The sequence below is a fragment of the Formica exsecta genome, unplaced genomic scaffold (genome assembly GCF_003651465.1).
Source record: "Formica exsecta isolate Colony F162 unplaced genomic scaffold, ASM365146v1 scaffold272, whole genome shotgun sequence".
NCBI lineage: Eukaryota > Metazoa > Arthropoda > Insecta > Hymenoptera > Formicidae > Formica > Formica exsecta.
The window spans coordinates 824,728-838,497 of NW_021849984.1; the positions used below are offsets into that span (position 1 = coordinate 824,728).

At 30.7% G+C, this 13,770-nt stretch overlaps 1 protein-coding gene across 4 annotated transcripts in view; it reads right to left on the minus strand.

Moving 5' to 3' along the window:
• Nucleotides 1–261: 261 nt before the first annotated feature.
• LOC115237096 (protein FAM49B) overlaps nt 262–13,770 on the minus strand; it is a 23,576-nt gene continuing 10,067 nt past the window's right edge. The window contains exons 1-7 of one of the 4 annotated variants that reach the window (XM_029809945.1): nt 12,321–12,504; nt 6,481–6,617; nt 5,997–6,221; nt 4,983–5,317; nt 2,326–2,405; nt 2,116–2,242; nt 262–1,866 (exon numbers count right to left, since the gene is read on the minus strand). In XM_029809945.1, coding sequence (XP_029665805.1) covers nt 1,729–1,866; nt 2,116–2,242; nt 2,326–2,405; nt 4,983–5,317; nt 5,997–6,221; nt 6,481–6,565 — 990 coding nt within the window. In that variant the 5' untranslated portion in view covers nt 6,566–6,617; nt 12,321–12,504 and the 3' untranslated portion in view covers nt 262–1,728. Of the gene's footprint in view, nt 1,867–2,115; nt 2,243–2,325; nt 2,406–4,982; nt 5,318–5,996; nt 6,222–6,480; nt 6,618–7,124; nt 7,195–7,422; nt 7,549–12,320; nt 12,505–13,770 lie in introns of those variants that run through there. The other 3 variants (XM_029809943.1, XM_029809946.1, XM_029809944.1) reach the window with 3 other exon arrangements.

Consider the following 13,770-nt stretch of genomic DNA (forward strand, 5'->3'; position numbering starts at 1 on the left):
ATCTTCAAAAATCACATGAAGAAAATATAATAGGTCAAAAATTAGCACTAGAAATTAGAACACCGAATAATCTTTTAGTTTATGGAAATGTAAAAAAAACAAAAGCAAAAATTTAATTGTATATATACAGGGTGTCCAACAAGTAAGTGACCAAACGAAAGGTGGAAGTAGATTGAATCAAACTGAGTTGAAAAGTCCTGAACCATTCTTTTTTATAACGCTTAATAAAGGAGTTATTATTGAGTAAAGTCTGGCCCTCCACCTTTCGTTTGGTTACTTGCCGGACACTCTGTATAACTAATCGAAAACCAGTCATCTAATATAGCCATACAAAAACATAATATCCCAAAACTATATAATAAATACTTAAAAAAAATTTTCATACACTAAGAATAATCTCCGTAATAAATTTCTTGATGCAAAAAATCCGGGATTTAAATTAGCTTTGTTCAAAATGTATGGTTGCATATGTTAGGAGGAAGTACAGCAAATTATCGTGTACAATTACATTTGTACATCCGTATTTATATGACGATCACTGACCTATATCGCGGCACGTGTGAGTTCGCTGATTACTATAAGTAGGACTTTCATAAGATCATTTATAATAAGATTAATAATATAATGTGATATATAGTAATGATGATAATAATAATAATATTAAATCACATCTGCCGTTCTAGCAATTTTGCTATACACTAAAAGCATCTTTGGTGTTCTTCTGTTTTTCAATCATATATAAGGAAAGGCTACAAAATACGATTTTAGATCACACACAATAATATTCGATACATTTCAAATATAGATTCCAAATACTTTCCAAATACGGGGTTATATCAATAAAATGAGATTTGTTCCGGCAATATTCGACTTTGCGACTTACAACATCTCACAGTCCCACAATCCACCCTCTCGCCCGCCATTCAACAAAGAAAACAAGAGCTAAAAATCTCCATAATATCCATAACGTGATTAAAGCTCTCTTCGTAACACCCCCAAAAGTCCACATCTATGTTATCCTAAATACACTCTATGATATGCTCTAATTAATTTCTCGTCCTCTCCGGGCGGAAATTATATTAATAAACAACTTTGGTTGAAACGCTGCATCAAAAAAACGATCGCTGTGCGCAAAAATCTATTTCGGCTTTTACTTAACTTTTCCTATCGTTAAAAAAATTTTGTAAATTAAAAACTCGAATCGTTAATAGAGATCATAATAGATAAGCATCAATGCTTAACAAAAATTTTAAATGTTTTAAGTGTTCAATGAGAGAGAGAATGATAAAATTTGATAAAGTTCGGAATATTCGCTGTGACACAACAATGTTTGTTTCGCCTGCAATATGTAAGATCAGCAAAAATAATAAGTAATATAATCACACACGTGAACTCTTTCGACCATAGGAAAATAAAAGGAACACGTGACGATCGATCGTTTTACGAATTCGATGGCCATATCAATGTGTCAATTAATAATTTATGTTCGAAGGCTTCAAATATCTCGGCAGTTTTCGACAGGGCAGCTTTCGACGTAGTTCCGAGAACACGCGTGTGGTCCGTCAAACCGGATGCGCGCGGAAAAGAAGACCGCTTTACGCGCGAATGGGAGAGACTCTTGGATCTTTGGAGCTACAAAGACGGTCGTTCGAGACGATACCGTTGGAGAAGTGTCTGCGAAGAAGTGTGGCTTCAACTTCTGATGCAGCAGCCGCGTTGCTTCGGTAATCATGCGGCCAGCAGGTTTTTTATATTTTTCGGCGTGTTCTCCTCGTTCAAGTGCTTCGTGGTATAGCGAAGGGCGTTTAGCAGACCTTCGCTCTTACAAGGCGGCTGATCTTTTAATAGTTTTACACAGCCTTTGACCTGTTAAATTACAACATATAGAATCGTTATTGTCTTTGAAAAAATATAAACGAAACGAGATATCTATTTGTAAATTTTACAATAAATATTTTTCTATATGGTATTGTCGGATTCTTAAAACTAGTTACTCTAGAATATTTTAACATATGTATATATAAAATTAAAATTTAATATATAATCAACGTTCGTTAAGAAATTTTTTTCCTAAAATATTATGTTAAAAATTCTTTGCAATTTTTTGGTACTCACATCCACATTCGAACCCTTTACGAAGGCACCTTGGGGATGTACATGATCGTAGAGGATCACCAGACCCACCATAACCCTTAAAACAAAGAGCTGGGTCTCTTCTCGTTGGAATTGCGCCAACAAATTCCTGGGAGAAAATATTTCCCAAATTAGCTTCGAAGAAATTTCTTGGTAAAGCTATCTTTGTATTTTGATAGAAACAGTACTTACGGATTTTCCAACATTCGAAGACACACTTTTGCCATTGTACCAAGCGTTTCTGTTATATTTTCTCTTGCTATATCTTCGTTCTAAAAATAAAGAAATACAATTTTATGATAATAATTTATAAACATATTATTGAAAATAAAGGACAACTTTTCTATCTCAAAAATTTACGAATATTTTCTATATAAATTTTCACATTTTTTAATATCTTTGTTGCAGAGCTTATATTTGAAAAACATTGTTCTTTATTATAAAATACACATTTTTATTGTACATAAATTGAAGATATTTTCAATATTACATTATTATTTCATTATCGACTTTAATTAAGAGCTTGCATATAACATTAGGTTCTGTTCGTCATGCCACATTTATTTGTTTGATCAATGTAGTTTATAGAACTCGAATAATTTGAATCGCAGACCAGAATACCTGTCAATTTCCTGCTTCAGCAGAGCCATTATTTTCACGGACAAATTTTTTCTGTCTACCTTGCCATTGTGCTTCATGTCGATCACGTAACGCGGATATTTGTCATCGCAATCAACGCGAGCGAAAGCTGATGATTTATTGCAACGTTAAAAAATATCTTTACACGTGTCAATGTGTAATCAACATTTGCGAAATACTTTTGTTAAATTAATAAGATAGATGAGACGTTTCTTTACTATACTTTTAATTTATTTTTTGGTTTTATATACTAAATATAAAATTGTATTATGCATCACAAATCTTTTTATATATAATTTTAAAAATTTTATTATTAATATATAATAACTTAATTTTATATACTAAAGATAAAATTGTATTATTCATCACAAATCTTTTCATATACTATTTTAAAAATTTTATTATTAATATATAATAACTTAATTTTATATACTAAAGATAAAATTGTATTATTCATCACAAATCTTTTCATATACTATTTTAAAAATTTTATTATTAATATATAATAACTTAATTTTATATACTAAAGATAAAATTGTATTATTCATCACAAATCTTTTCATATACTATTTTAAAAATTTTATTATTAATATATAATAACTTAATTTTATATACTAAAGATAAAATTGTATTATTCATCACAAATCTTTTCATATACTATTTTAAAAATTTTATTATTAATATATAATAACTTAATTTTATATACTAAAGATAAAATTGTATTATTCATCACAAATCTTTTCATATACTATTTTAAAAATTTTATTATTAATATATAATAACTTAATTTTATATACTAAAGATAAAATTGTATTATTCATCACAAATCTTTTCATATACTATTTTAAAAATTTTATTATTAATATATAATAACTTAATTTTATATACTAAAGATAAAATTGTATTATTCATCACAAATCTTTTCATATACTATTTTAAAAATTTTATTATTAATATATAATAACTTAATTTTATATACTAAAGATAAAATTGTATTATTCATCACAAATCTTTTCATATACTATTTTAAAAATTTTATTATTAATATATAATAACTTAATTTTATATACTAAAGATAAAATTGTATTATTCATCACAAATCTTTTCATATACTATTTTAAAAATTTTATTATTAATATATAATAACTTAATTTTATATACTAAAGATAAAATTGTATTATTCATCACAAATCTTTTCATATACTATTTTAAAAATTTTATTATTAATATATAATAACTTAATTTTATATACTAAAGATAAAATTGTATTATTCATCACAAATCTTTTCATATACTATTTTAAAAATTTTATTATTAATATATAATAACTTAATTTTATATACTAAAGATAAAATTGTATTATTCATCACAAATCTTTTCATATACTATTTTAAAAATTTTATTATTAATATATAATAACTTAATTTTATATACTAAAGATAAAATTGTATTATTCATCACAAATCTTTTCATATACTATTTTAAAAATTTTATTATTAATATATAATAACTTAATTTTATATACTAAAGATAAAATTGTATTATTCATCACAAATCTTTTCATATACTATTTTAAAAATTTTATTATTAATATATAATAACTTAATTTTATATACTAAAGATAAAATTGTATTATTCATCACAAATCTTTTCATATACTATTTTAAAAATTTTATTATTAATATATAATAACTTAATTTTATATACTAAAGATAAAATTGTATTATTCATCACAAATCTTTTCATATACTATTTTAAAAATTTTATTATTAATATATAATAACTTAATTTTATATACTAAAGATAAAATTGTATTATTCATCACAAATCTTTTCATATACTATTTTAAAAATTTTATTATTAATATATAATAAGTATTAATACAATTATTAATACATTTAAAAAAATTGCTAATATGGGACAAATTTGTATTTGTAATTTTTTAAGAAGATACATTATTACGTATCAAAATGTATTATATTTGATGCCAATAAAGTAAACAATTTTATATATATTTCGTATAATCTCGAAAAAAGAGATAATTATTTTTCAGCCAAGAAATAATTAAGGGATACGTCGAGAAACCGTCTGGATTACCGCAGAATTTCAGCTAATTGCCATCAGTTAGCATCTGGCCGAATCAATAATTGTCCAGGCAACAATGGGAGACCGCGCGGACGAGAATAATGTAGAGAAGCGATACCACTTACGTCCATCAAGAAAGTAATGGTCGCGTGACTCAGAACACGAAGCATGGGTGTCGCGTGGGCGTAGAACAAGGACATTCGGTTGGCGAGCTCGTTGCCGACAACTAGATCCTTCTCGGCGTTGTCCTGTCGCGCCAACGACGCCCTCGTCAACGTCCTTCGATAATAACTGAAGTCGTTCTGGATCGCCGGCGTTTTCATTTTATGTTCGTCAAACTTCAATACGAATTCCAGTATCTCTGCCAATTGCTTGACTAGGGCCTGCTGCGTCTCCAGATGTTGCGTCGGTGAGAGATTTCCCGAGCACAGTTGCCCCAAAATTTTCGGGACGACCCTTTCTGCATATATAGATAAATGAATCATTACCAAAATAAATATCGGAATTAATTTATGCGGAACATCGGAGATATTATTTATATTTTCAGAATTAATATCCGCGCGCGCCAATATATGTAAAAATTAATCAATACTAATATGCTGGTTAGTCAGAAGAATATTATACATATAACCAATAAATAAACAATATGTAATGCAATATTAATAATTAAATATCAATTATCAATTGTCAGTTACGATAATAAACAAAAACAATAATAACCAATTAATAATTTGAATAATCTAAAATTGTTGGCGATAACTCTTTTTGGCTTTTTTATTGACATTTATAAAGAATAATTAATAAGACAAAATGCAAAAATATAAAAAATTAAATATTATTTACTCAATATCGATATTATTATCGATATTACTCAATATATGCTTTTACTCAGAAATATTAGCTACAAAAAAGTAAATCAGATGTAACGAGAGACCGGTGTTCCGCGAAATGTTTTTCACGGATATTCCTCCGATAATAGTTAATACTTAATTAATTAAAAGTATATGCAATAATGTGGCTAAAAACAAATGCAGATTGAAGTTTTCCCAATATTCACGCCGATATCGAACCTCCAAGAGGCGATGTAATATCCCTATTTATAGAAAACTGTTATCGTTAATGTAATTAATGATGCGTACCAAGTTCCAAGGAAAACTCATAAAATCGTTTGAGTTTCGCGACGAGGGGTGCTACGGTCAGATAAGCTTTTCTTTGACATTCCTCCGTGGGCGCCGAAATCGCTTCTCTGATTTCTTTCCCGGCTCCTTTATAACATTGTATTTCCTCCAAAATAGATTCTGAATTTTTCAGCACCCTTTGCACTGCCTCAAACGTCTCGCGTTCGATATCCGATGGCTGTGCATCTAGGAACAAGTAAAACAAACTAATTTTATTAAATTCAATATATTTTATGTATTTATTAAGCTTCATAGATTCTATTTTTTATCACATTGAAAATATAATATATATTGTTTTATGGAATTGTTAAATATTTTTTCAAAGATAAAATGTTTCTTTCTGTCTTTCTCTTGGAAAAGAAGATTAGTACGTAACAGATCATGTAAAAAACAATGCTAAGAATTAATATTAGAATTCTCCGTGAGAAAAATAAGTACGACTTACTTTCGAAATCTAAGAAGACGTCGTACTTTTGAGGCGTGCAACAGGTAGACTCGTCTCGAGCCAAAAGACTCAAAAGCTTGCCCATCGTAAGTGTACAGCTTCTCTCCACGAGGGTCACTTTACAACGTGAAAGGCATCTGTAAGCAGAGTCATGTGCTTTACATGCGAGTTTCTACTTAATATGAATGATAAATAATCACTTAGTCGTATCACTTAGCAATAATAATAATTGCAGCATTAAACAATAATGGTTTTTTTTTAACCACAGTTGTTTTAAATCTCTTATTTATTTTTTTTATTAAATTTTATAACTTTAAATATACTATTTAAAAAGAGAGAGGGTTGATCAAAATTATCCAGAGATTTACTATTAACCAAAAGTATGTAAATAACTTATATTGCTCGAGAATTTTTTCTCTAAAAGAATCCACATTTAAAATTTGTTAGAGAAACAATTTTTTTTTATTTTGGAAATTCTGGAATATGTCACGCATATATAATATTTCTAACACACACTTTACACAGATTTCCCGCTAAAAACATATTGAAGGAAGCTCATGGGGGATTATATTTTGCAAATAATTACAGAAGATACTCGAAAATTTGTTCGAGATTAATTTAATTAAACAAAAAGATATGTTTACACAATCGGGTTCCTATTCAAGCACAGATTGACGAGTGGTAACTTGTCACGAGTCCGAGACTACAATGAAATTGAAATTTCTGGCCGGAGAGTCTGAACCCTATATATACGCACTCCGCATTACATCGAATCATTAATTCTGTACGAGCGACATACATGCGCACGCCTGGATGGCTCGGATTAACACGTATCCGTATCGATATATCGCAGGACAAATGAATTCCGCGAACTCGTCAGCGGGGGATGAATCCCGTTGATCAATTTCCGCGAACGAGATGCCCCCGCTGACCTCACCTCACCTGAAGCGTTCGCGAAGAGGCTCCATTCGGTCGTTGACGAGGACCAGCGGTGACTCACGTGGGAACGTCCCGATCGAATTTTACCGCGCCGTGAGGACACACGACCGAGAGTGGCACGTTCGAGAGGACTAAGCTCGTCGTACTTGTCACTTGCGTGCGGGAGAACGACGATCGGCTTTACGGTTTCTAAAATTGCGAACGACGAGATTCCACCGTACCAACGAACGGCCACGTTATTTTCGGACCTAAGGCACATTTCGCGCTCGTCATCTTCGGCCGCCAAGCTTCTCACGAATTTCTCTCGTCACGAATATGATCATATATTGTGCATTGCTCGAAGTTTTCTTGAAATCTGATTTTTTATTTACGCAAATATCTATGGTATTTTGGGATGTAAATTCGCGCTTCGAAATAAATCAGGACAATTCGATATTGATTTTAACAGTCGAGGCTGTTAACGAATATTATAAAAAAATAAGAATTACTATGAAAAGAAATATCTGATTATAAATAATAAATATTAATTTTTAGTAACCTCGCGAATTTGATATTATTTCATTTAGATGTTAATTAAAAATTAAAAATTGTTAATAGATTTTATAACTGATAAAAGCTTCATTAAAATATTAATTATTTGATGCAAGCTAGATTTTTGGATAAATCTTTGAATAAATCTCTGAAGTACAGATCTCTAAAAAGAATTAATTAAACAATTGTAACATAATATTGATTGTATTACATCAGTATTAAAAATATATAAAAAGTGTAAATTTAATAAAAAAAATTAAATACTTTTTTTAAGGTAGAAACTGTTATTATATATATTCAAAAAATATATTTATTGCTATCCAACCGACCTTTGCTGTGCCGTTAACAATGTCGATGAATAGCGTATTTTATCAACGGCTACGGATAAACATACAACATAAATAGTACTGTAGTGAACTGCAATGTGAAATAAATGTTTACGTTTGACATTCTTCCGGCATTCTCCAGTGCGGAACGTTTGAAACAAGTAACATGTGTGTCTGTCTCAATATTCTCTTGTGCGCAATTATCTCTCTGCGTTTTCTTCTTTACAATATATGTTTTTAATAAATATGATAAAAACGTATGCTCCAAATTTTAAATTCTAAAATATTAGAAATCAGTCTCGATATACAGGGTGTCCCAGAGTTTACCCGACAAACTGCGAGAGCATATTCTATAAATAGAATAAGAAAAAAATATTATATGAAGTTTGGTTAGAAATGCTTTATTACAAAGTTATAAGCAAATATTGAAACGGAACATGAAATAAGTAACCACGAATTTTCCATTGTGCAGAATATAAAAGGTCGAACGTGTTTATCTCTTTTATCTGTGTATTCATATATTATTATCTTTAAAAGATTCAGAGTATGATTGTTACTCTTATCAATAGCTGTTGAATTTCAATTGTTATGTGAACTAAAGCAATTATCATCAAAATGCCAAGAGTGTTTTCAAATAAGGAGTGCACTGATATACACTGATTCTGCACAATGGAAAATTTGTGTTACCTCTTTCATGTTCCGTTTCAATATATACGCACTCCGCATTACATCGAATCATTAATTCTGTACGAGCGACATACATGCGCACGCCTGGATGGCTCGGATTAACACGTATCCGTATCGATATATCGCAGGACAAATGAATTCCGCGAACTCGTCAGCGGGGGATGAATCCCGTTGATCAATTTCCGCGAACGAGATGCCCCCGCTGACCTCACCTCACCTGAAGCGTTCGCGAAGAGGCTCCATTCGGTCGTTGACGAGGACCAGCGGTGACTCACGTGGGAACGTCCCGATCGAATTTTACCGCGCCGTGAGGACACACGACCGAGAGTGGCACGTTCGAGAGGACTAAGCTCGTCGTACTTGTCACTTGCGTGCGGGAGAACGACGATCGGCTTTACGGTTTCTAAAATTGCGAACGACGAGATTCCACCGTACCAACGAACGGCCACGTTATTTTCGGACCTAAGGCACATTTCGCGCTCGTCATCTTCGGCCGCCAAGCTTCTCACGAATTTCTCTCGTCACGAATATGATCATATATTGTGCATTGCTCGAAGTTTTCTTGAAATCTGATTTTTTATTTACGCAAATATCTATGGTATTTTGGGATGTAAATTCGCGCTTCGAAATAAATCAGGACAATTCGATATTGATTTTAACAGTCGAGGCTGTTAACGAATATTATAAAAAAATAAGAATTACTATGAAAAGAAATATCTGATTATAAATAATAAATATTAATTTTTAGTAACCTCGCGAATTTGATATTATTTCATTTAGATGTTAATTAAAAATTAAAAATTGTTAATAGATTTTATAACTGATAAAAGCTTCATTAAAATATTAATTATTTGATGCAAGCTAGATTTTTGGATAAATCTTTGAATAAATCTCTGAAGTACAGATCTCTAAAAAGAATTAATTAAACAATTGTAACATAATATTGATTGTATTACATCAGTATTAAAAATATATAAAAAGTGTAAATTTAATAAAAAAAATTAAATACTTTTTTTAAGGTAGAAACTGTTATTATATATATTCAAAAAATATATTTATTGCTATCCAACCGACCTTTGCTGTGCCGTTAACAATGTCGATGAATAGCGTATTTTATCAACGGCTACGGATAAACATACAACATAAATAGTACTGTAGTGAACTGCAATGTGAAATAAATGTTTACGTTTGACATTCTTCCGGCATTCTCCAGTGCGGAACGTTTGAAACAAGTAACATGTGTGTCTGTCTCAATATTCTCTTGTGCGCAATTATCTCTCTGCGTTTTCTTCTTTACAATATATGTTTTTAATAAATATGATAAAAACGTATGCTCCAAATTTTAAATTCTAAAATATTAGAAATCAGTCTCGATATACAGGGTGTCCCAGAGTTTACCCGACAAACTGCGAGAGCATATTCTATAAATAGAATAAGAAAAAAATATTATATGAAGTTTGGTTAGAAATGCTTTATTACAAAGTTATAAGCAAATATTGAAACGGAACATGAAATAAGTAACCACGAATTTTCCATTGTGCAGAATATAAAAGGTCGAACGTGTTTATCTCTTTTATCTGTGTATTCATATATTATTATCTTTAAAAGATTCAGAGTATGATTGTTACTCTTATCAATAGCTGTTGAATTTCAATTGTTATGTGAACTAAAGCAATTATCATCAAAATGCCAAGAGTGTTTTCAAATAAGGAGTGCACTGATATACACTGATTCTGCACAATGGAAAATTTGTGTTACCTCTTTCATGTTCCGTTTCAATATTTGCTTATAACTTTATAATAAAGCATTTCTAGTTAAATAATATAATATCTTTTTCTTATTTCCACTTGTAGAATATCCTCCCGCAATTTATCGGGTAAACTGTGGGACACTCTGTATATAAACAGATCAATTTTTATATTGATTCAATAATAATTATTGAAACAATTTAATTGGCAATAACGGAAATAGATTGCGCTTTTTTGAGAAACTTTAAAGGTGTACATACATAATGTTAGTATATGTGCGATAATTATTATTGTAAAATAAATTTACAATAAGACGAAAATATACACACAAAGGATATATATATATATATTTTATTATGTTCCAAATATTTATCAAGAAAAATAATTAGAATTCATTAGAATATCGATTATATAAAAGCTACAAATTCGGGTGGATGAAAAATCCACATGATATTCCTAGCTTCGATACTTTTTTAAGTCTTATATTTTTAATTACCATCTCAATGACAGATTAAAAATTTTTCCAGTTTATTCGCGGTATTTTTTTATCGATTAAGAGAAATAAATGTAATCCTTTTTTATTCTAATTCGGAATATTGCTTGTGATAAAAATGACTTGAAAACACTGATTTACGATTCTAGAAAATTAATGTTGCAGCAAAGATATAATTTCATTAATGCTCTCTCATTTCGCTTCTTTTCTTTTAAATTATCAATATACGTGACTTAACATATTATTTCTTCAAAACTGCTTTGCATTTCTCTAGTATACAACGGACATAAAAGGACAGAAGCAATTTAACTTGAGACAAAAGGAACCATTTATATCGTAATTAAAAGTCATACAGCTGATTACGTTGTTGCGAAATTTCAAGGTTTCAGCGCATTGCAATTAAAAACATATAATGCACTTGCTGCATTGACTTGTCAATGAACAAGTTCCACAATATTACCTCATTTCACCTACCTACGCCAATATCCGCAATAAAAGTGTTATTTGTGTGTGTATGCGTGCGAACAATTCAATACGAACGGATACTCTCTTTGACTATTACACTAAAACAACAATCTCGCGACCTATCCCAAACGGTCTCTCGGTACTCGATGCCAAAACTCCCACACATTCGCGAACGATGAGAAACTGAGTTCAAAGAACCTGCACACTAAAAATGTCAAACGCCTCGTTGATTGACTGATGGTCGACGAGAAGCACAATGAACAAAATTATTAGTCTTTGGATATCATTGCAATATATCATAGATATTTCAATTTTTATAAAACATTACGTTTTGATTTTTATCGATATAAAAACAGTTGATGATGTTGATAAATCAAATTTTCAAAAGCAAACTTTCAAATATTTTTCATCAGATTTTTCGACGCTCATTTTCATTGAGTTTAGTTTTCTTGGTTTAATTTTTTGTTTGCGTGTTTCTAAAATTTAGAATTATATAAAGACGATAATTTAATTTAACTACATTGAAACCAAAGTAAACAAAAAAACAAAACCGATGATTCTATAAGATGTATCGCTGGACGAAATAATATTTTAAATATATGTATATTAGAAATTTAGTAATTAGATATTGTTGTGATATTTGTCACCTACTCTCACAAGTAACGGAACGGAGCGGCAGGCTCGTTCGTAGAAGGACTCGAGCCTAGGAGTCCTGGCAGGATTTTACGAGAACGCGTCGGGATTTTTGTGCGACGCGATTAGTTGCGTGACGTTCGACGCGCTCACCGTCGCGGAATCGCGGCGTAATCGGCGCTGACGGCGCGAACACATGACGCCGACAGGTGCACGCCGTACAGGATGCTGGAATGCGTCACGGGGTCAACGGGCAGGCGAGGTGAGTGCAACAACTGTCATCCGGCGGCCGGCCATGTTGTAAGTTTCGAGAGGGGGTTGGTTCGAATCCATTCCTTATTTGGTAAAACGGCGGTGGCGGCGGCGCGGAAAATCGATGGGGGTTGCTTCGTAGCAAGGGTAGCGAGATGGCGCTGAACGGGGGAGGTTTGGTTGCCAAATGTGTATCGAAATTCCGCCTGTGTGTAAATTTAGGAAACGGTAAAGTAAAGTAGAAGAAAAGAGGAAAAACGATTGGCAGAGAAAGATTTGTCCGACGTAAGAGAAGACAATTTTATAAATAAACGAAGAGATTGGATTACAATATAACATGATTGAAAAGAAATAAAATTATGGAAAAGAAATCACGATATATAAAAATGACGAGAAACTATAAGTCATCCCAATACCGATGTCAAGACACATTTTAGGATCTTCCGATGAGCATGCTATGATAAATAACAGAATTTATTTAGAGAGTTATTTTATTTCGCTTTTTGAACGAAGAATCGCGTATGGAATTTTCATTAACTGTCGTGGAAGAATAATTTTGCAAATTAATAAAGCATGCGCATTCTGACATTAAAGCAAAGAATTCAATCAGAATTTTATATTTTTTTTTAATTTTAATAGCATTTGAATAAACGTGGATGTTATAAACCCAAATACAAAATTATGTCCTGAAAATTGATTGCAATATAATTGGCTTCAATATGATATTTTTAAGGATAGTAATATAGTATTAAAATGAAAAGATTTTTTATGGCTACTTTATTTGTGTTATTAGAAGGTATATACTGTAAAATTTGATGTTATAATTAAGAGCGAAATATTCTACACAGTTTTGATAAAAATAAAACACTGTGTGTTCTCCTTTTCTTTTCGGAATACAGAAGATAATATTATTAATAATATTAATATTAATAATATTAACTATTTTGACGAATATACTATATAGTGATAAATGTGTGTGTGTGTACTTTCGTGCAATGAAATCCTCGATATAAGAGAAATGGTTGTATGCTATCAAACGTGAATAATAGAAACGAATACAATGAAACCTCAAATATAGAAAGCTTTATCGATTCAAAAGCGTATTGCGACGTATTGATTACATTTCAAAAGAATCGATGTTCCTTGCGTGGCTATATATTATCCTAGATAATAAGATTGATACACGTGCGGGGCAAATGGATATATATATATATAT